General features: G+C 41.1%; 1 protein-coding gene and 1 pseudogene across 1 annotated transcript in view; one reads left to right on the top strand and one right to left on the bottom strand.

Annotated features, from left to right (window-relative positions):
- Window positions 1–24792, top strand: part of zfhx3b (zinc finger homeobox 3b) — a 190107-nt gene that overhangs the window by 109062 nt on the left and 56253 nt on the right. The window contains exon 5 of the mRNA XM_088334472.1: window positions 6344–6575. Coding sequence (XP_088190598.1) covers window positions 6344–6575 — 232 coding nt within the window. The remainder of the gene's footprint in view (window positions 1–6343; window positions 6576–24792) is intronic.
- LOC148367512 (U2 spliceosomal RNA) lies at window positions 20392–20536 on the bottom strand (annotated as a pseudogene).

Genomic DNA, 24792 nt, shown 5'->3' with positions numbered 1-24792 from the left:
AGGCATCTTCTGAAGGCACCTGTTTTACCTCTCTGACCACAGGTCCATTCTTCCCCCATTATCCTAAGGTAAATACGCAGTTTGTTTTGTATTCCCCCATAGTGATGGATCATGTCCAAGCAAGTAGAGGAAGCACTTTTTTGAAAGAGGACCAGCATCAGGTAGCGGGACGACACGCATTAGGGGGAGGAAAGGAAGAGTGTGAATGAGGTTTTCTGTTGCCACTCCAATCCTGGAAGACTCCATAAGCAATCTTGGAGGCGTGTTGTAGCTCGTCGGGCTTAATTCAAAGCAGTCACCACACTTGGAACTCAATGAGGCCTCTGCGGTGGCGGGCAGTTAATCGAGCCATTCCCGGGCCGTGCTCGGCGAAATAACACGCTTTCATTCCAGGGGAATCCCAGACTCACGTTGGGTGCTCAAACATGGTCGCTGCGCGTCAATTGAATGTTACCCTTGAGCGTTTTTTCCTCCAACATTCATCACCGTCATTAAAATAGATAAATAAACATGATTTAGGACCCTTGGCAATTTTGCAGCAGTTGTGCAAACACCCGCTGCTGATTTTGGATGTAACAGGAAGCAACAGGCCCAAAGGCACGTTGGTCCAACAAATTACCCTTTTTTCTATATTTCTAAAGATTTTATCCTTTCAGCATGAAATACATTTTTACATGAGTACAATCTAACTTGTGGCGGAATTCAAATTTATAAATTCTATAGGACTTTAAGCTCTCTTGGCAATTTTTTTTTTCCGTTTGTTTTTTTTTTCAAGTAATCCTCACTCCAAGGATACTTTTAAGTATTATGTTTCATCTTAAATTTTATAAACTATTACTGAAACCAATATTGTTTAAGGTGGGGGGCATGGTTTGAGGTGTACTTCAAAAAGTACAACTTCAAAAGGAAAATACTTTTCTCCATTTAGTATGTTTTAATAATGTCCAACTGAGTTCAAATATCTTCTAGGAATAGGGGCTGGGGGAGTGCTGTAGAGTGAGGTAATCCTTGCCACTGCAGATTTTTTTTTTTTTTAATAAATTTGTTAGTGTAGCATGACAATGGTAAAGTAAGAAAAGTCCTGCCGCACGCAGAGTTCAAACGCCATCCCAAACCCCAAAAACAATTAAAAGAATTTGAGCCCGTCAAAGAAATGGGCTTACTTGCACGCACGTCATTAATGAGCTAAATGAGGCTGCAATGACGTCACAAGCCAGTAGATGGAGGCATAGAGAAACAAAGTTTCAAATTCCGTACAGCTCTGTTGAGTTGACGATAAACTAACAAGATAACTAAATATAAATATCACCCCAAAATACAAAATTTTGAGGATTAACAACTTGAAGGCTTTGCCCGTTTCTGAATTTTTATTTCTCATTAATAACACTCATCGTGATGTTTTGCTCCAATCACCCGACTGAAATATTCAGCACATTGTCACACTCTAACTAGGGTTCATGCTCATCTCAAGAAAAAAGGCTAAAACTGCATATAACTGGCTACAATGGGCAAGGCCAATGCAAAGCAAAGAGCGTCTGTCTGGCTCTCTAACTGGTTTGGCAGCTCCTTTGGAATTGATAGCTATTTAGCTCACAGATAGCCATCTGTTTTAATGCATTAATTTTGTATTAACAGCACTGCCAAATCTAATGGTGGAAATTAGGGGATGAACTTAATGGCTTTGTAGTTTTGTGTGTCTTGCATGTGTGTTTATATAGTGTTGTGCTTTTTGTCTATACTTTTATTTGTGTCTGCGCGCATACTATTATAAAGCTCCACCGGGAGCCATTCTCCGGAATTACCGTCTCCCCGTCTCCCATCCAGCCTTCCAGTAATACCCACCTCCATCTTGCGCAAGTTCCACTCTCAGCAAGCGCAGTTTTGTGTTAAAGGTGCACTTTTACTTGGGCGCTTAAGTGGCTGGAAATGCAGATGAATGCCGTGCTCCGGGTGGGTGGTGGAAACCGATACAGGAGTGAGTGGTGCCCACTCAAAGGGCAAGGTGCAGCATTGAGTTGTGAGCGAGAGGATGGGGTGGTGCCCACACTGCCCGTCCCTTTCTCAATTTACCTGAAAAAGCAGAGAGCAGCAGCCTCTGCCTCCACAGAGGGAGGGAAGGTGCTCAAAGAGCTTTCATGAGCCACCGTAGACTTTTTCAACTTGTATAAATAAAGGAGCACCTCATTAGAACAACATATAAGAACAGTTGCCAGCATTTTTAAGGTAATTTAAAGTGCAGGGCACACAGGGACAGACAACTCACTCGCTCAGTCACACCTAGGGACAATTTGGACCGGCCAATTCACCTGAAATGCATGTCTTTGGAATGTGGGAGGAAACCGGAGTGCTCGGAGGAAACCCACGCAAGCACGGGGAGAACATACAAACTCCGCACAGTAAGGCCCGGAGCTGGATTTGAACCCACGCAGTAGGTTCCACCGACCTCAGAACTGTGCCGCACACGCGCTAACCACTGCGCCGCCGTGCTGTGTTACAATTATCAAAATTATTAATATTCTTATTTTGAACATGTAAAACTTATTTTGTATGCTTTTTTCTCCTTAGTCACATGTAGCCCTTAATGGCATTGAATGAGTTAATTAAAGAATTGTATAAATTTGCAGTTTTAGGGGTGTAGCATTTTTTTTAAATCATCATATATCGTAATGAATATATTCTGAACTTCCTATTTATGGCGAGCAGCTTTTATGATTTCTCTCGGTGGCCTAAACCTTTGCATTGTTGTGTCTCTTGTCCAATGAGTCATGTATTAACTTCTACTGGGGCGGCAGTGGCTCAGGAGGTAGAGCGCTCGTCTTGGGATCAAGAGATCGCAGTTCGAACGCGGCTCCTCCGTGTTACATGTCAAAGTGTCCTTGGGTAAGACACTGAACCACGATTGCCCCCAATAAGCAAGTTAGCGCCTTACATGGCTGCACGGCTGCTATTGGGAAATGTGAAGCACACTGTAAAGCACTTTGGGAAGTCTTGACTTGAAAAGCGCTATATAAAAATGCAAATCAATCATCAATCAAATAATTTCCAGTCAAAAGAAATAAATAATATTTTTTTCTGTAAGATCAGACTCCAAATGATCAATTATGATCATAACAACTTTCAGTAAACACCCAAGAACTTGTGTCGAACATATTTGCGGTAGTCTCATATTTATTGAATCCATGCCACTCACGTGGCACGCCTCCCTGGCTGCACTTGGCTCCACAGCGGCCCTTCTGTTGGGGCCTCGGCAGGGTGATTAGAATTGCCAGAGCCATGCAGAACAACTCCTTCCAGCCTGACATGACTTTTTCATTAAGCTGGTAAATTCCTGCACTCCAGTTGGAGGTGATTTATCAACTAGGGCGCTTCATTGCGCTTTCATAGGAAACAGACATGGTTCTGTCTTGTGCATTATGTTAGTGTGCGAATCTGTAATGGAGGAAGGGCCTGCAATGGCGGTTAACGGTGTTTACAATTCCCTATTTTTTTTAATCCCCTTTATCATGTTGCATTAAAGGCTTTAGACTGCAAGTTATTGCCTCACCGTCTTCCCAGCGTGTCGACTGACTCCAAACTGTCCCCAGCTGCCCTGGGGGTCATGGCCCAAACAGAGGTGACGCAATTGCCGCTTTGCAGGTATAAACGTTTGATGCTGGGGCCGGGCTTTGGGTGCTGGAGCGAGCCCTTTTAGCTTTGCTGGGGCCACAGTCCTGGCCAGTCAGTCTCGTAGTGAATTATGGCTGAGGCTGGGGCAGGCGGTCTCAGGTTTACTCCTATATAAACCCCAGGCTTTTTATGGGAAACTATAAAACTCCCAGCATTTTTCCCCTACCTCCTGGGACTAGCTTTGAAGTTTTAGTCAGGTGCTGTCATATTTCCCCCCCCTCCAACTTGACTTCACGTCGATTTCTGGAGCTTTGAGTCATTTGCACTGAAAATGTGTTTTAATTCTTTACATCTGCGAGGACTAAGTACAGTTTGCATTGATGTATTTGGTGTTGTCCATTTCTAAATATCTCTCAGGTTTCCGCGCTTCACTTCCGATGCAATATTTGTGCTCAGGGGAATAGAGAAAGGAATGGGGTTCATCATACTATCCACCAACACCTATTTATGACATCATAGTTAGCTTCAAATGAGGAGAGAAAAGAAAACTTGCAGAGACACAGCCTTTTGCAATCACCAAATAACTCTAAAGCACAGCACCGAGAGTCTCAAAAAACAGCAGCTTTGAACAAATGAGCTCTTCATTTTGTTAGACTTTGCGTCTTGATACACATGTTGGGTGTAAAACAGATGAATATTAAATAACAACAAAAACAATAAAAAATAAAGCTCATGCTATATTACAAGATAACCAGAAAGAAACAAACCATGGTTGATGCGATTGACATTAGCATTATTGGAATGTTCCACCTTCTTTTTTTCCCATTTTCAGTTTGCAAGCAAACCGATTTGAACGGATTGTGATTACATTGCTGATGTTTGCAGGACATATAGCTTGGTTTCTTCTTGTCTTCAGAGACTTTATATGAGGACGAGGGTGGAGATTGATGATCTTGTGGAGAGGTTCAAGCATTATGCCGGATGAGGGGGAAAATGTTGGCAGCGCAAAGTAGACTCGGCTTTATTGCAACTTGAATCGTTACCACAATTAATTAGATAAATTGAAAAAAAGGGGGTTTCGTACAGTTTAGGATCCAGTTACTGGCAACAGCATCAAGTCAATTTGTGTTTTTTTAAATGTAATTTTTGTAGCCCTAAAATGGTATATCACAAAAGTAAATAAAATGCTACCTCAATTAAAGCTCTGCATTAGTATAAAAATTCCTTCCAAATGTTACCAATGACGCATGCAGAAAAGTGAGATAAGTGTGCTTTCAAAATAACTTCATTATAGAGTCTCAAATTTAACAGGAGGGGAAAAAATACTTGCAAAACATCCATCACTAAACAAATAACAGATAACATGCATTAAAAGTAAATACATGTTTTTTATCTGCATAAATGTACCTTTATGTCAAAACCATTCCCCTATAGAAATTAATTGAATGTCTTGGATCCATTCTAGCACCTGGTAATATATTTGTAAAAAAATGGCCAAATAATGATCTGGTTAATCTGCTTTCCTCACCTGAATCGTTGCATGCCAATGTGATAAGGTTGATGAATGAAATCTGTATTCTTACATACCTAAGCCAGTATGGAATGTTCAACAGATATGCTTTTAAGAAGCTATTGTAGTGTGTTTGGCAAAAAGAATTAGCCCACCAAGCTTGGGCTTTATTGTCTCCGCAAGCAACAGCTGCCAATTGACCTTTTTGAATTACATTCGGACACAACTTTTTCGCCTAATTTATCGAGAGTCTCTTGGTTTTCGATTCTCTCAATCTAGGTTCCACAGTGTGTTTCTTTCTTTTAAACCATGATAAATAGAAACCACCTGCTGATTGACATTGATTTCCTTCACATAGAACGCCCAGCTGGGCGCCCCCACAAGTTTGATGGTGAGGTTTCACATGACAGACATGGTGCAAAAGTCCATGCTAAGCCTGGGAGGGGGCTCTTAAAAGTAAACCAGTGTGATACGTTAGCATAATTGTCAATAACCGTCTTGCCCATGCCACTGCCGGTCTTGCATCGTTGATTGAGCAATGCAGGAGGTAACTCTGGGATCTGGTGTGACAAGGCTCTGTGGTAGCATGGCGTCACTTGGGGGTGTGTTACCATACTGCTATGTGAAGTCTGCAGGCAATTTAGAGGGGCCACTGTTTAGGCAAGGTTGAAGGACCTTTCAACACTTGTGCTTATTTGCTGTCCTCCGATGCTTGTCCTCCTGTTATGGAATGCTCTGGTGGCCCTGCTGCCTCCCAAGGCCTGCATGTCGAGCTCCATAATAAAGCTGGGATTTAACCCACCGTAATCAATATTTAGTATCCCAAGCATGAAACAGGCAGATGTTTGGAGTTTCCTTTTCAGAGGCGGGAGGCTTGCATTGAGTGAAGTGAATCAATGTTCTTTCCGTCCGCCGGGTCAGCCAACTCACGAAGGCTAGCCGATGCCATCGCCATCCGCTGGGGAGATTTGCGTACCCGCCCCTGCACATCACCCCTGAGCCCTAGACCTCTCCTGTCCTGTTAGCGCATTGATACAGACACTCAATGCAGACAAAGTGAGCAGTCCAAACAGTTGTTCTGAAGTGGAAGAGGTCTGGATGTTAAACAACAGGACCATGATTGAGAATTGATTTGTTCATTTGCCAAGCGTGTGAGCCAAAGTGCCGTCCACCAGGACCAAGATCTCACTTTTTCTCTCTCCTCACTTTCTCTGCTCCATTTCGCAGCACCTGCAGCAGCACGACAGCGTGGTGGAGGGTGATGCCTGCTACTACCACTGTGTGCTGTGCAACTACTCGACCAAGGCCAAGCTTAACCTGATTCAGCATGTGCGCTCCATGAAGCATCAGCGCAGCGAGAGCCTCAGGAAGCTGCAACGCTTGCAGAAGGGCATGCCTGAGGATGACGAGGACCTCAGCTCTATCTTCACCATTCGCAAATGCCCGTCTTCGGATACAGGTAAGACAACTTAAGTTGTATATTTCATTTCTCTGCTTTCCCGCCAAAATGTGGACAAAACCCTTTGGGCCAATTTTTGGAAGACTTTGCGCAAGAAGGCTCATTTCTGATCGTTTTCGTTTGTTAACCATTTATTGGGCCAGTAAATGTGCGGCCATGTTAACTTTAAGGGGGTACAACTTCGGATCTAGGTCTCCAATTGTATTAAAGACTGCTTTTTTACGACCTTTTATTTTCACAAATAATTGGAAAAGAGCTGTCCTTAAATGGTTCCTTCGAAGTTTTGCCTCTGTGACATCATTTAAGCCGGATAGTCAAATACATGCCCTGATGCTGCAATGCTTTTGTCTATCTAGTAAACAAGAGCTTAAGTCATCATGTTTGGATGCAAAATGATGCCAAAAAAAAGAATGGGCTGAACTTCAATTGGAACAAGATCCCAGAAGCTTACTATTTTTCTGTGTTGATACATTTCTAATAATGTTCAACCCTTAAAAGCAAAAAATGTATTGCTTTATCTGTTTAACTTCAATGGAAATGGAAAATACACTATACCACAGGGGAGACTATTGTCTACAACACTGCCAAATTTCACAAATTTAAAGTGTTTTGCGAAATATGTAAATAATGCTTAAAACTGTGTTAGATAAAGCTGGCAATCTCGATTCAAGCCAGTGAATGTGTTGCAACCATGTGATGAGTTGCCAATTAACAAAGACCTCCTCGCAACCTAAAAAAAATGATGCTACTTCTTCAATGCTTGAGCTACATAAAGGTAAAGCCTTTGGTTGAATGAAAACATCCCATTGGGTCGTCATGTGCCAGGCTGTGACCATGAGGTGTTTTGATGCAACATTGTAAGGACTTTGAGAAAAACATATCTTTAGACATCTTCAGATGACTTTCACACACTCGCAGCAAACAACACAGCTCTCTATGACCAACTGTGATGTCCTTCAAAGTGGATTGGCCAGTCAATTGTCCTGAGGAGAGACACATTTGTTGGTGTGAACATAGTTGGCCATTAGTCTGGACAATTGTAAAATGCAATTGGCAAAGTCTTAAAAAGGTGCTTGAGTAAAACCATCCATAACTATAAATTATTAAAAAAAATAGCATCTTTTGTAGTAAATAGTTTTGTCTCTGCACAGACTTCATCAAATAAGTCAAGAGGCAGTTGCATAAGCAAAAGGCCATCACTAGACAAAACACACTCACTAAGCTAAAACAAAGTACCCAGACTGCTCATTTATTATGGACTGATTAGGATGAGCGGGCTGTGGTCAATTAGCACGCTTTCTTGGGCAAGATTAGGTTTTCTAATCACTTTAACTCGGGTGCCCTCACAAAAAGGCTCCATTGTGCGCCCCGGCAAGAGGGAGCCATTACATCCCTCGCACACATACTCACTGTCTGTGTTACGGAAGAAATAAGGGCAGCCTGTGAAGAAGCTTTGTTCTATAGTGGCAGGGATAATGAAGCCAGTGGTCGGGAAATGTGCAAAAGGCAGTCACAGATCTGAGGCAAATCATTAGAGAACATATTTAGCTGAGCAATTAGGGAAAATTAAGCTTTCTGCTTGCTGCACTCCAAATATGTTAATGACTACAGTACAGTGGACAGGCGAACATGTAACAGCAAGAGGAAAGGCTATTTAGGTTAAAAGGGCTGGGAATTTGTACAGAAAAGAGCCGAAGCACGGTTTGTTCTTGGATGTTATTTCCCCTTAGTGTCTGCTTATCAATCAGTTATTTTCTTATTCATTGGTTGATGTGCTTCTTGCCCGTTTGTACCTCTTTAGGGGATAAAGCTTAAGGTTAGAGTTAATGGAGCTCTTTGGTACAATTGGCTGTGCGGGAATTGTCACACTTACACAAACACACAACTGTCTGCAGACTCCTGTCTGGAATCACTTCAGTTACAGTCCCCCTGTCAGTGTACTGTGATGACAATCCTTGAAAAAGGACAGTATTGTCACCTAATTGTACATTTTTTGCATGTCTAAACATCCTATGTGGGAATAGGCTGATAGCCTGATTAGTTTACACTTCGGTTCACTTAAAAAGTGTAAAACCTCAATTTAGAGCTAGCCTAGCATTGAGTTTAATCTCATCACAAAGAACACAACCATACCAACAGTAGAAGTAGCATCCTCAGCAGGGAGGCACAGATTTCCCTATCCTAGGCCACCTTATCCAGCTTCATGCTACGACATTTGTCAGGCCGGCCTAGAGACATAATCTCTCCAGCCTTTCCCTGATCATCCCCAGGACCTCCTTTTAGTAGGAATCGTTCAAAAAACATATACACCAGATGCTTGACCCACCTCAACTGTCCCCTCTCAGCACAGAGGAACAGTGGCTCTACCTTGACTTAATCACGAATGACCAAGCTTCTCACCTTCTCATTTCAGCCATTTCTGGTATCTTCTTCTGCTATAATTACAATCATCATCATTTTGCTGTTTTCAGTCCTATCATTAGAATTTATCATTTAAACCTTAAAAAATGATGATGCCTTCATAATCTAAGAAGCAAGTATTCGATCTCATGAAAGTAAACTAAAAATCTTTAAAAAGATATGGGAAAACAATATCAGTGGGTCTTTCACACTGTATTACCAAAATCAACTATTGAATGGTTACATTGTGGATCAGACCCACTTAAGACTCAAACACTTAGATAACTGAAAAGAATGTCTTTAAAGTGTAGAAAAACGGTTGCTGGAGTGTGTCTAAAATTGCCAAGTAGCTAAAACTAACGTTATTTTAAAGTTACGTTATCCGGGTGTTCCATTCCCTGTGACCTTTTCACCAGCCAAATTGGCTTGCCACCAAAAGGGAGTTTCTCCACCATCGGGACTTACGTGTCCTTTTATTGTCCCTTGAAGGTTTGGAGTGTGTTTAACAATGTTCTGATGGTTCAACCCACCCACAATGGCCGCCCCCACTAAATAATAACCTTTGCAGTGGTCTGTACTTTTGATCAAAAACTGATGTCTCTGGCTCCACGCTTGTTAACAGGCCGTCCTCATAAATCGACTAGTGACAGATTGTACCGCAATGTCAACTGGAAGTATGGCGCGTCTACTACCCTTTGGTATTTTTTTTGTGTTTGCAAAAATTTGATTTATATCATAATAGTCTCAGCAAAGTGATTATTGCAAATTGTAAGGGTCCGCTGTAGCGAAAACAGAGTTGGATTAAAAGTCAACCCATGTAAACTTTCATTCCACTTGGCAAGTGTTATGCCTCTCATAAACTGCCCCAGACCTCCTCTTAGCCCAACCCCTTCACACGGCTCAACCTTTTATTCCCTCTTAGTGTAATATTTAATTTCCCTTCCATTAGTACTTGTGTGACACATAGCTCTCTTTTGTGGCCAGGACGTACTTGCTAAGTGGTGGAACATTGCCTGGCTTGTTAAAACAAAGTAGCCCCTGGAATTGTGGGTCACCTACACGGTAATTCTGTGCCTTTCCCCCGCTGCTGCTGCTGTTTTGTGATTCTGGGAGAGGTTTGAGTGTTGGTTGCTGTTTGCTAACCCCTCCCAAAAATGCCCGGCATTACACAATGAATTCAGAACAAAGTCAATTATATACGGTCTTCAACCGATACCTTCGTATGACATTTCCATGAGTAATAGAGTGTAATGAGATGGGCCCATTTTCAGCTTTGTGATTTTTGCATCCGCCCGTTTTGCATATTAATTCCCCCAACGAGGGCGCAGGAAATGCAGGCTCAAGGGATTTAGCGTCACATATTCCCTTCTGTGCATAGTGGATGTGTGAGGAGAGCAAATACAGCAGAAATGAGCTTCTACCCAATTAGACTTACTCGGGAATAAAGGTTTACATTGTTTTAACTCTTACTCATACTGACAACGTGCTGCTGAGGAAAGTTACTTGGTGGCTCCGCCTCCATTTGTCTTCTTTAACCCTTTTTCTCGGGGTGAAACAAAGGAGGCCTCAGTGGGAGCTCGGCCACACAGCTGCCCTTTGAGCACACATGCCTGACCAAAATCCACTTTTTACTTGGCCAGAATAGGCCATTAGCACAAATGCACTTAGTCTGCATTTAATTAGGTACACCCAAAGACCAACTCTTTTACAAAGTTTACTTTCCCTTGCTTTTTGATGTAATGGCCATTTCCAGGGCTTTAATTGTGCTGGGCTCTGCCTAATTGCTTGAACGTTCACATTCGTATAGTTATCCTTTATATTTAGTTGGTCAGAATGTTCTGGAGCTTGGAAATGGCGGTGCCTGTTATTAAGGTTTTATGTCCGTTTATTTACTAGCTTGGTACACAATTTGCACATTTGACCAATCATTTGTTGAAGACTGTGCTCTTTGTAACAAAATAAAACATAACATAACATGTTGTACATAACAGATTTGTTATATACAGAATATAGTTAATGAGGAACGATGAAACTGTTTTGTTATGTCCCTATTTTTTAATGTATCCACCATTTGTAAGCATTTCATCATATACAGAACAACTACATGTTTAAGTTACAACTACACCTTCAAACTATTTTAAAGGGCCTATTGATCCTGGGCACTTTGAACTTGTGCACTTCGTTCAAATCTGGATTGGTAGAAAACGCCAAATACCAATTAGATCACCAATCACGTGATTGGACCTGATTTCTATAGGCATCCCACGAAAACCTCTATTAAAACAACAACAAAACGGAAAAGAATACATATATAAATTGGAAAAACAGTAAAGGTTGCTTGTAGTGTAGTGTGGTGTGAAAGTTTAAGGAACGTTTTGGAGGGCTACTGTGACCTTTCAGCGTAGCGTGACCCCGTTTTCTATGAATGCTTATCATTTGGAAAAAGTTCAAAGCTTCCTTGTTTTAGCACCAAATTCCCCCCTCATCTCAAGTGAATGAACATAATTGGCTTATTTTATTAAAACAATTATTTCAAATTGTAAGACCATTTTATCAAATGAAAATATGCTTGATTGGTGACATTCAGCAGATTTGTGTGGTTGCATGTTTATGTGTGGAAATTGAGGAAGCAAAAAAGGATAACAAATATGTCTAACCGTGGATTAGCTCCCGCTGTAAATCTGCCACAGTCACAGATGGCAGGCTCTTGATCTGCGGGCTGTGACGGCTCCACTCTCAGCACGGGAGGAAATCCCATGCCTTTGTAAGCTGAGGAAGCTGGGGAGGAAAAGGTTGGAGCTGAGCTACACGGACGGCCAAAAGTCATTGTTAGCCGAGTGTGTAGACACAGCAGCCTGGGGTCTTCAAGGGCAAAGGCTGGTTTGGAAAGGGGTTTATTAGGCTGCCACCCTGCAGTCGTTTCATCCAACACACCCCTGGTGCTTGTAAGTGGAGTCTAAGTCTCCAGTTTAGATCTTTGCTACTTTTAATGACCAGTTTGAGAAACTGGCCAGTAGAACCATGTGCATTATTTAATAGAAATGAGAGCAAAGGATGCATACAAATGACTGCATAATAGCGGGATCCAAAATGAGATCCATTACTTGTTTCACTAAAAGGGGTGCACTTCCAGGGTCACACACCTAATAGCGAGGCCTGTCCTAACAACAGATGCATTTCTCTTCCCTCTCCCCTTTTGTCTCATGCATAATTCTTGAGACATTCAGAAAAGCTGCAAAATGGGCTGTGACAAAGAATATATCCTCTAATGAAGCAAATGCAGACAAGTCACTTCCAAGCTTTCAGTAGCTTCTGTTAACAAATGTTGGTTTATTATTCATCTTTTTGTTTTGTTGCATCACTTGACATGCTTGGGCATTACTGTTGCTATTATAGTTGAATAATCTGCGAATCCGGTGGCTTGGTTGAAGCTGGAAGAGCCAGGTAATATCACAGTTGAGCCAAGCCACACTCTGATTGCGTGCGAGAGGTCATGCCTAAGATTTTCCTCATCCACAGACGAGATCAAAACAGACGGTATCCCTTTGTGGAATGTCCTCTTAAATTCAGCCCTGCTAAAACACGAAGTAAACCTTTCCAGAAACAGGATATTGTAGCGCCTAACCACCAGGATGCTATCCGTGCCACATTATGACCAATCTCAAAGCGGCTTGCATAGTCAGACAGCGCTGTGATACGCTTTTAATAAAGGCAAGTTATTGCCCCGGTGATGCAGAGTGGATATGAGGATGAAGCTCGAGCGCCCTGGGATGAGTCCGGGCCCCATAGGGGCCCTGAGGCTCAGCCAGCCGCCTGCCTCCTAATCCCTGTCCGAAGGGCATCGAGACGGTGTAGGAAATTGTTTGCTGTCCATGGAACGTGCCAGGAAATGCAAGAAATACCCCTTTGCCTTTCTTTTTGAACAAGTTACAAAATACACAATTTTTATTAAAAAATCAGCTCAACTGATAACTTCAAAGCTTTATCTAGCAGCAATGCTTTTGTTCGCCACAAAGAAAATGCCTTGGTTTGAATTTCGTCCTGTCTAAAACGTGGATGTAGTTAAATATTTTACAGCCAAATTAGGAAAACAATTACTGTATTTTTTGACAGTGATTAAATAATTTTTAATAGTTAAGTTGATCTGAAGTGACTTAATCAATGAACAATAGAGATAAATGCAGGACAATACACTCTGAAAAATATTGTAAAAACTTTTTTGTAACAGTAAATGTTTATTTACATATTTTTTTAGGGCCGTTCTTTTGTGGAGCAGGTAGATTGGATTCCTTCTGAAACACTTCAAAAGTGGCATCATCCGCGTTTATTCTTGTTCTTATAATAACTGTTTGAACGATAAAACAACCTTGTTGGGCTGTGTTGCTATTCAAGCATGCATAAAATCTGTATTTTTTGTTTTTCTCCCTGAAAACACAGTGGAAATGATCATCTTCTACACATAAAATTAGCTTCTTGTTTATTCTCTAAGCCCAAAACTGAATAGTGCAACCTGTGTCACTCTTTCCATGCCATTATTAGCTGCTGCTTCTTCTATGCTGAAAAAACAAAACAAAAAACGTTCATCTCCTGTAAGTATGACAATATGACCCATGCTCTAGTCCAGTCTATGTATAAATGGTTGATTAGTACAACTATATTCCAGGTGCATTTTTAAATCTTAAAATGCAGTACACATTCTAAATCAACAAACAAAAAAACGCCACAGTTAGACTCTTAACACAATATTAAGAAGGGTTAACAACAAAGTTGTTATAAATGCTTACAATGATACTAATAAGCTGGTTAGCACAGGTCTGTAAATACCTGCGTCCTCCCTTTTGCCTTTTCTGCATGTTAAAGAACAGCATCCTGGATATCACAATACACTTCGTGTCAGATTGGGCTATGTTTAGGTATGAGGCGGCTCTGCCTGTCAACAAGCCCGCTTCGAGTGGGGCCTGCGTGCACATTATAATATTGTTTTCCATGTCTCCCTGTGACTAGACCAGGATCTCATTGAAACCTGATCCAAAATATACTAGTCCATCAGGAGACAGTTCTCTCATTTGTTCTTACTTGTTAATGAGTTCTATTTTTGGGCACGGCCAATTTGCTGCTAGATATTGGCTCAGGAGTGGCAATGCTTGGTGTGAGTTGCTGAGTATTCAGGTTTTAAGCAGAAGGAAGTAATGTAACCTAGGAGCTTTGCCGATCCATATGCCACTCACACGGAATGACCACAACCCCCAGAGGGGCTGTCACTTAACAGACCAAGATGGAAGTCAGTGGTTCGTGAAAGACAGCCAGCAGAAGAACCAAAAGATTAGGTGACAAAGACATATTGGTTGTGAAAGTGTTGCATATCTGTAGGAATTTGGTTGGTTGGAAAAGTTAGAAAATTCCAGGGCGAGACCAGTGGTGTTCACATTTTGGGGAGATGGTGGTCCAGTGTTTACTATTCTCTTTCAAGTTCAGCTCATAGGCTGAGTTTTTAGAACCAATCAATGCTTGTACCATTTCTGGGTCTAAAGAGGTTTAGAACACAATTGTGAAAACCACTTCCTCCTAAAAGTACAATCATGTACTTAACTTTCTTAGACTTTGCTAACAGTTTTGCATTATCGAGTTAACAGTGATGCACGCAGTCTCAATTTGGCCATGGGCACAATGAGAGAAAATGCCGTTAGTTTGGGAACTATTGAGTTTAAGCTAGGGAAGTTTTATTTAGGCATTTTTAATAAGGCTGTTTGTGTTCCCCGAGAAACATGTCGGATCAAAGGCCGTGATCTGTACAATGGATGGAGTTCATCCTTGGGCCCAGAGGGGACGACCGGCCTCCCTGACAGCCAAACAAAACTGCAAAGTGAAGCATGCCTAAAACTGCAGCATGTTGCCCTCACACTTCCAAGGCCCCTGTAGAATGATGCCAGATGAAACAAAGACTTATGTGGAAGTGCAAGCGTTGTGATTCGTTATCCACTCTGACACATGAGTCTGAGCAGAGCGTATGTGTAAAACATGCCTACAGCTAAACAACACGGATCTGTCCATGGCTGCTGCACGCGTACACAAAAATGCACACGTCCTTGTCTCACATTAGCAAAATGAGTCCTCTCCAGCTTCTTAACCATATCAAATAAAATCAGTTGGGCACATGGCAGAGCTGAGAGAGGTGCAGAAATAATTCAGTGGATAACTTCTCTAACCTTTACCTGTGGGCGTGAGAGCCAGTCATTGATTCATGCCGTGGCCCATAGTGGAGCACCTGAGGGAGGAGGAAGGTGGAGCATATGTGAAGAGAGATAGTTGAGTTTTTCTAAAATGTGTATATTTTTTGTTTTATAAAAGTACAGTATAGATAAAACAGGTTATGTGATCAATGTGTGGGTTAGCACAATATTTTGGTAGCTTACAATGCTTAGATTAAAAACATATTAGCATTTCTTACTTATGTCTTATTCTTTAAAAGTAATGTATCGTTTTATTAGTAAATGACAAAAGGAACATTTTTGGAACCAAGAGGAGAAAGTCATCTCCAAGCATTAAGATGAATAAGTCACTGTTTAAAAAGCAAGCAAAGGTCAATTTTCATGCTACTTGCTCGGTAAGCAAACAGCAGAGCGCATCGATTAAGTTCAGCTGCAGTGCACTGTTGAGAGGGAAGGGCTTGCGATTACTCTTCCTTATTGAAGTAAGTCGACTATATAAGGGAGATGCAATATTTTTTTAAAAATCTGTTTTCCACTGAGGATTGTCACTCTCATTTTATGGACGATGAGATGTGTAACGCTGGAAATGAGCAGGCCAGTCTTTCTCCAAGAGCATAAGGCTATAATGAATTATTTATCTTATGAATATGAAATAAAAATGTCTTACCCATTCTTGTACTTAGTGGTGTGTTTACATGGCTAAAATGCTTAGCAACTTGATATAATTTCTATGCAGAAATTTTCACTCAATTTCATCAGACGGATCATAAACCTGTTTGGAACTAACAGTATTATACGGCTACTTGTTTACTTACCAAATGTCGAGTAAACTATATTTGTGTATTTTTTTTAATATTTACCTACCTTGAAAATGTGCTCCTGGAATATGTGTGTTGCATGAAGTGTTATCTTTACCTGATGTGTTCAGGTATACTGGAAATGAGAGCCTGGCATGTATATGTTAAATATTTCAGCCACTTGGGAAAGTTAGATGGGGCACACGTTGGTGTGTTGGGCATACAATGGATTGCGTATGTATGCGTTCATGTCACATGTCACTGTCAGTCCACAGGCGAATGTTCTGAAGCTAGGTTTAATGTTTGTCAGGGGCTGGCATGGCAGCTGGAATTAGGAAAAATATAGCCTGTTTTTGTCATGTAAAACCCCGCAAAAGAATCTAATTGCGCATGGAACGGCAATGGTGTCTTTGTTTAAGGGCCCACTGCAGTCACTTTGCCAGATCCATTGTGCGACATTCACAATAGCATTAGTTTTTGCCCTTCTTTTCTTTGGCTTTCCACAGTCAGCTCATATCCGTTCCACTCTGTCTCTTTGCTTCACTTCAACGGTCCACCAGTCCTGTGGAAGGGGCCTCGGAAACACGCACCCATCGCAATCCCCTTCTTCCACACAGTCAGTGCAGCGTATGCTAAAGCCGTGTACCTCAGCACCCACATGGCAAATTCCTTTTCATTGCATCACCCACATTTGGATAAATGTAAGTGCTCTACTACTAAAGTACAAGCCAATCCTAATGTGAACCTATAGGGATACAACTAATATCACAAAGCACCAGTAAACCTGTCAACTTTTAATAAATATTATATGAACCCTACAATGGGTGATTGTTACACAAATTGAATTAAATACTCACTACATTTTTCTAGGAACCATTTAAAAAAGCAACACAATATGGAAATGTTATTTTGGCTATTAATATATCTATCGTGGTTAATAGTTCAGTACAACATAGGTCAGTGCATTAGCAATTTTGAATTTATTTTTGCTTGGTGGCCCCATAATGTAGCATTGGGAATAGGCCATTAGAACAACTTAGCACTGACTGATGCGAGCAATGCTAGACCACTACGACTATATTTCCCATAATTCGTATGCATAAAATCCAGTAATTCCTGTTTTTGTATGGGCAAAACTCGTCTGTTTGTGACAAAACAATAGGCCAATTAATTATGTACAGCCAGAGGGGACCATAAAGCGTGTTTGGCATCCAACCATTGACAAATACATTTTAGTCATTACGGGGTTACTTAAAGGTACTGTCTGTAATTTAGAAATGTTCTACTCACTGACCCCATCTTCTGGCTTAAATCATCATGGCAGCCTTCGTCAGGTTTCTTGTGTGGCATGTGCAAGTAAGTGCATTTCTTAGATGCGCTCTAAATAACCTTTTGAATTATGTTTGGGGTTTGGGTTGGCGTTTCAACCACATTTTAAACAGGCCTCTTCTTACTTTCACCATTTTTATTCTACACTAACAAAAGAAGGTGGAAACGAGCACAAAATCATGACTATTTAAAGACACTTTAGAAGACGCACCCCATCTTGAAGCTATGTTTTGAGTTTTTCCCTTCCCGCATGTTGGTTTAAGATAGTGTCATTGTGACCTGTGCAGTCCTTTGGGACATTTCTTGATTAAGGGTTATACAAATGCATGTGACTTGACGGCTGCGGATAATGTATTGTAAAGACATTGTAGTTTTGTAATTGCACAATAAATTATAGGAATTTTTAGTGGCGCGGCAACAACGAAGCACTCGTGAGTGACTTAGGTGAGCGACTGAGGTTACAGGCGGCCTCCACCTCCGGTCTGAAGCTGATGCGAGTTGCATGAGCTCGACCAGTCCCGTTAGTGCTTCGTTAATGGCCCACCGCCTTGTGAAGGTGTAATCACGCGTGACGAAACCCGGGTCCAAGTCCCTAACCCAGGAGTCATTTTCTCTGCATTAAAGTGTCCTTTTTTTGTTGCAAAGGTCATTCATAACTTGGTCGGGCTGTTGATGTACAGTGAGAGATATTGATTGATTAATGCATTAAGTGCTCACAATCCATTAGGTTCTGTGAAAGGGACGGTGAGTTGGGGGAGGGTTGGGTGAGAGGGGACGACTTGCTCTTTCTCACCGTGTATATTTCCACCTCTGCCTGTCATTCAATGGATGTAATTCCTCGCTGGCAAAGCTGAAGGGACAAAAGCTGAATATCTGCCAAGTAACGCTTTCAAAAGAACATTGGCTCTCATAAGTGTCACTTCAATTACGCTGGAAAGCTCCACGTGTTGCCCCCTATACGTTCGCCTTCCGTCTAATATGGCCGACAATGAAACAAAACAGCCTTGTGTATGGATTCGAATATAACGAAAATGAGCATTATTTAGCAGTCAATTATGAAGCTGTCTAACGAGTAAACAAGAAGAGATGCGCATCTTATTTCCCGCCTCACATTGGCGGTTCTCCCGACCTCGGGGCGACTGACTGCCTTCCACTTTAGTGACAAAGACGATGAGATGTGCACTGCATGCGTCCTATTGTGTCAGTCATTAGTGTCCACACGCGGGCTGCATTAGAGATTCATAACTGCGTGCCATCTCTGCACCTTTCATCTCCACCAGGGCCAGCTCCATTAGGATCTTTTATCTTTGTGCTGATGGCTGCTTCTGATAATGGGGCTGCCGAGAAATCCCAAAAAGTGAAGACTCAACTCTGACATTATTGGCACGCTTTAAGTAGAGCCATACATCAGCGTGTAGAAGACGTATAGGCGCACGGTATTTGCTGCTTTAAAAAGCAGATATGCGTCCATTGATAATTTGTAGCACTACTTAAGGACTCACTTAGTGTTTATGAGCCGCGTATAGACAATGTAAGCAAAACATGCAATGTAACGACTGGTGATTCGTTTGGATGTCAAATGCTGAAACTGCACCTAAAGAACACGTGTACTGCACATTAACAAGCAGTTGCAAATCTGAATCTACAGTAATTTGCTGTGAATTAAGGGACACAGAATAGTGTCAATAAGTGAAGAAAATTGTAAAAGCATCCCCAAAAAGTTTGTTAACTTGTGATTTTAACTAAAAATAACACCAAGGTCTCAAAATGTTTCATACTTAAGGACAATTATTATCAAACGCAACAACAAAAGTTCAAAAGTTGGCGCCTGAGCTGCCGTCGAAATGTTCTGCTTCTCTTTTGTTACCTTTAAGCAACAAACAATTGACATGTTATTCACAAAACGACACTCAAATACCACTCTATATGTTTTTCAGGGGCCGAACTGTTATTGTATGTAGTATTATCTAATTGTAACTGCAGTTCAAATTTTATCCACCCTATTTTTCGTTGTAAAAAGTGTGCGAAATTATAAGACGCATTTTCAAATTTCGGTCCAATTTCGGGTGTTTAGTTGTGCCATAGAGTCTGTAAAGTACGGTAGGTAAAATGAACCAAATTTTCGTCCAATTGTGTAAGAATTGTTTTCTTTCAACGTATGCGTTTTTGCACCACAGCCATACTGACAAGACCAAATTTTGTCCCTTAAATAAAATTAATTTTATATTCCTTGCATGGATTAATTTGATCCAGGGAAGTCGTAACGCCTTGCTAATTAGTGCTAGGCATTGCTTACATCATCCATCCATCCATTATCTGCAACACTTGTCCTCAGTAAGGTCGCAGGGGTGCTAGAGCCCATTCCAGCTGTCTTCGGGCAGGGCACACAGGAGAGACAATTCACTCGCTTATTCACACCTAGGGGCAATTTGGACCGGCCAATTAACCTGACATGCATGTCTTTGGAATGTGGGAGGAAACCGGAGTGCCTAGAGGAAACCATGCAAACTCCGCACAGGAAGACTGGTAGCTGGATTTGATCCCATGACCTCATAACTGTGCCGCAGATGGTCTAACCACTCAGCCGTCCTGCCGCTGCTTACATTATGTCTTGAACAAAACAACAATATTTCAACGATAATATTAAAACATGCAGAGTTAGCATAACATCAGAGTTGAGGAGACGTCGAATAACTAATACAATGCAGGTATAAAAAAATCGGTCAATTTGTTCAAAACTAATATATTTTATCTATGCGACTAAGTTATAGCACCAGATTGTTGTTTTGCGCACAGATTAGGGAATGGCTCGATATATTTCACATCGGAGAACCAATGCTTAGACATTTTTTCAACTGAATCTGGGAATATGGACACTGGTTCCGTGCCATATTTTTTTGCAGGAATATCTTAAAAGGGGTTTTGGGGTTTTTAAGGGTTATTGATCTATCTTCGTTATTCATTATCCATTATCCGTTATCGGTCAGTTCATAATACTCTACAAAGCCTAGGAGCCGGGACACTTACTCTCAGCCAAAAGGCCAAGCTAAGGTCCTAGCCCTAAAGCCTTGCTGCGATCATTGCGAATGCACCGTTCCCGGAGGTACTGCAATACCGGGCCGATGCGTGGAGTGGACAGAGCAAGCTCATATTCCATCTCCAAATGCAAAAATCAAAGAGGCCAAGCTAAGGACCTAGCATCAAAAATCTAAAATAGAGAAGGTATTATTCTTGTTATTACGCCAATGCAGTCTCAAAATTGTGTTAAAGATACTTGCAATGGGTGCTTAGCCAAGGGTGCGGAAGTCTGCTAATTGTAACTATAGGACAAATACAGCAAGAATGTTTCTTTTATGTCTGCCATTAAGTAGCGTTATTTGAATATTATTATAGTTCTAACAGATATTAGCATGGAAATGCATTCATGATATCCGTTTTTGCACAGACAAATGCATCATGAGATATAAGTTTATGCATGCCAATGTTTTTCAAATGTTACAGTAATTATGGGAAATATTCTCAGTTCTTGGTTATGGTTGCCACCACACAGCAAATCACATTTACAAGGCAAAGCAGGGAAGGAACACACTGCATAATCATTGTGTTTAATGCTCTGGTCATAATCCCAGGTTTTATGATGGTTTTCTAATGATTTTCTAATGATGTTAAATGTTAGTAGAGAGTACAGCTATAATTTGAACACAGCGGTCGTTTCTTTTTCTTTTTTCCCCCTGCTCCCTCTCAGCGTACCCAATTGCAACTACAATGAATATTGCGCTGGAAATGAGATTTAAGAGCCATCCCTTTTGGTGTTTTATTTTCCCGTCTCCTCATCTGCCATAAATCCTCATTGCTGTGCTCTTGAAGCCTCTGCCCTTGCCTACCATCCCCAGGTGGGAATACAATTAGGTGCAGGGGGGCATTTCATTCAGTGCCTCTGTCTGTCCGCAGCAGTCATTTGTTTAAAAAAGAAAAAAGAAATGTCCCGGTGCAGAAACCTGGCAGTAGACTCGAGGGAAATATAAAAAACAAGAGGGGGAAAGAGCAAGTACCTCCCCCTAAAAAGATGTGCACAAAGCAGGAGAAAAGGGCTCCTGAATGTGTCACATCGAAACCTGGCCTCTGATGAGTGACAAAATTGAGCAAAATATGTATTGAGACAAAGCCTTTGTCTCCTTCCTGTGCCGTTTTCAATGAATTACACCTCTCCAACCCCTCCCCCTAGCTTTTTAATTAAATGGCTGCAGCTCCATCTCTCTATCCGTGGCTCCCCATTACAGAGGCTAGATAAGGGATTGCTATCTGTAGCATGTTAAGAAAGGCTGCCGGGCAGCCCAGCCTCATGAAATTTGTCACAAGATCTCATTTTCCTCATTGCCAGACGTGATGCTTATAATTGATGTGGAGGCAACTGTAATTTATTGGCTGTCCACAATTATCATCCACCTTCTTGCTCGCGGATGTGACTGCAATTCATAAGTGGGAGCATGGTCGTGTCATGAAAGCTTTACACGCCAGCATGGACACCCCTGAACGAAAATATATTCGGTCATACCCAGTCTTTGGCACGTTACTGAGAATAAGTCATTAGTTACAGTTACAAATAACTTCATTAAAAAATAATTCTGTTACACAACCACGTTTGCTCCATTGATTGAGTTGGTTTGTTGTACCTGTGTATAAGGCATGCCCCCTTCCCTTCCTATCATTAGCTACTGAAGACACAAAACCAAATATGCTCGATTAAACTGACCCCTAATATCAGTATTTTGTTTTATAGTTGTAAAAAATGGCTTGAATGCAAGTGCATAGGTTTGGGAGAGTGCAAAGGAGTGACAGTTAGCGATAAGAGGACGTTGTCACTAATGGTCAGCCCAAAGTAGCGGCATAACAAACCATAATGTAACGACAGTTGTTACAATATTTTACTAGTACACGGCTTACAGTACTCGTTATCGAAAAAAGTAATTCCTTTGTTATTAGTTGGTCCCGACACTGGTGCTATCACTAAACATGGTTTTGCAGCCGTGCTTGGCTTGCCCTGCCAGCTGGACATTCACACGCAGCCCCAGAAGCCTGGGAGGTGAGTAAGGGGGGGTCAGCTGGAGGCGGTCCGGAGAGAAGGTCTGGTCCCGCTACCCTTTGTGCACGGCGCCTCCTTATGTCTTCAGGCCTTGTTTTCACATCGCAGCAACAATGACGCTGGCGGTACGTGATTAATAACGCTGACGCCTGGACGCTTAGATGGCCCAAGACTATTCTGTCTGCGTTTGTTGCGCTCGCTTGCTTCTTTTGAAAATATCAAATTGTGTATTCTATATTTCTAATTGCCAAGATGCCTCGTAAATTCCTGCTTCCGCAGGGGGATGTCGTATTCTTTCAGCTGTCCGCATTATTGCAGAGAACAATAAGACTTTTACGTTGTCACAAAGATGCAATGTAAACTGCAAATGGACTATGTGTCCCACCGGACAACCCCCAATTGTTTATGCTACCGAATATGTTCCCCTTAGCGCTTACCAATTGTATTCCACCATCAAGCAATTTCAGCTTTATGCCACCGCCGCTCTAAATTAAAAGCTTTGCTGGTTTCTGTGATATTTTCATTTCTTGATGATAACAATATTGTGTTAGTATACAATCCCTGAAGTTTGCCCTTAAAAAAGGTGAGTTTATTCTTTGCTCTTAGGGGTGGGCAAACTTGATTTACAGGCCACATTGGTTAAAAAAAAACTGGCTCAAGGGCCAGGAAAAAATATGTTTATTTTCCGTTTCGAGTCCAATACCTCAGCAATACGTCAACACATGAGGAAATAACACCTATACAATTGTTCTCATATTGTTGCTGCTATTTGTAAAACAAAATCTATATTATAATTATCTACCATTTTTGCCGAAATAAAATGTGACCAAAAATGAAGAAAATTACTTTAGAATAGTAGTGAATTGCATTTATGGATGAACAAACATGCAGACATTTACAAGTACCTGTTTATTTTTTGTCTAAAAATAAACAACTTAACATTTTGAGATTCTTGGAATTAGAGCAAAGAGATTGAAAGAGTTTCCCTTTGTAAAGCACAACATGGTAGTATATGCCTTAAAAACCTCAAATGCTATACGGCTTGCTCAGTAGTTATTTTTTTCATTTGCTTTGATAAATACATTGATAAATATAGTAAAATACATGATAACTACAGCAGATAAAGAAAATGTAGCAATCTACTGTACTGAATGTTGGGGACACTGGGGACAAGTGTAACATTAAAAGGTTTTTTTTAGAAGTACTTAATTTTTTTTACCAGCATATGAACATTGTCTTTATGTTTTTAACAATTTTGCTTGATAGGCCCATGGTGTTTTGCCCACCTCTGTAGTAGATTATACACTCCCCTGGTTTGCTTGCATCCTGAAATAAAAATGGAATTATTGTTGTTATGGTCTTTCTCCTCCGCGTGTTCATTGGTCCTGGGTAATGAGAAGTCAGGTTTTCAAAATAGATTCTGAAAACAGGTGAGGAGCTCCTTCAAAGGTTTTATTTACAGAACATATGGGCATAAGGAATGAAATTAAAATGTCTGTAGCAATTTACTTGTGCCAAGGCTGACGTGTTTTACAATCTTTCTTATCCAAAAAGGGCAGTTGTTACGTTTGAATCTTACAGCACTCCATAAGCTTATTGAAAAATCTATTTCAAGTCAAACATACAGTTGACATCTCATGAAATTAAATAAATATTTCCTTTTATTGTGTATTCTACTCAAAGAAGTAAGGTTATGTTATAGAATAAAACACAACTGAAGTAATGTGATTACGACTAAATGAATAAAGAACGTCAAAATGATGAAAGTGCATAAGCTTGACTAAATATTGGCAGTGACATATTTTATAATTACAAAATATCCACTTCAATGGTCATTGGGCTGCTCCTTCTGTACCACTCAGCTGCCATTCCGCTGCTTCCATTTTGTCTTGAACAAAATAACAATAATGTAGGGATAATATTAAAACATGCAGCGTTAGCATAACATCAGAGTTGTCCCAGCAGGTCGACTCATGTTGTTTAACTAATACAATGCAGGTATAAAAATTCTGTGAATTTGTTCAAAAAATATTTAGTTTTATCTATTTATACTAATGTGTTATAGCACCAGGTTGTCGTTTCTCGCAGGACATGGCCTGATATGTTTCACATCGTTATCAAGTTCATTGCACCGTCAGATTTAGAGATCTGAAAACAAAAATTATCGGGTGTTGCTTTCAACTTTTGTTCAACTACACACGTCAGCTTGGAGATGCATTCAAACAGGTAGCCCCCAATTTCTTGTTGCACAGTGGCAAGGTCCAAGGCCGGAGTGGATTCCTTTCGAGGAGGAGAACAAAAACTACGAGGGCGTTCACCAGCAGAACCCTTCAGAGCATGCTCCATTTGTCTTGGGAATGTTTGTTTTTGTCTACCTGGCTGTCGTGTGAGACTGCCAA

This window comes from Urocampus carinirostris, chromosome 4 (genome assembly GCF_059441175.1).
Source record: "Urocampus carinirostris isolate Australia breed hairy pipefish chromosome 4, RoL_Ucar_1.0, whole genome shotgun sequence".
Classification (NCBI taxonomy): domain Eukaryota; kingdom Metazoa; phylum Chordata; class Actinopteri; order Syngnathiformes; family Syngnathidae; genus Urocampus; species Urocampus carinirostris.
Note: the sequence above shows the minus strand (reverse complement) of the source record. Positions and strands in the feature narration are given on the sequence as shown.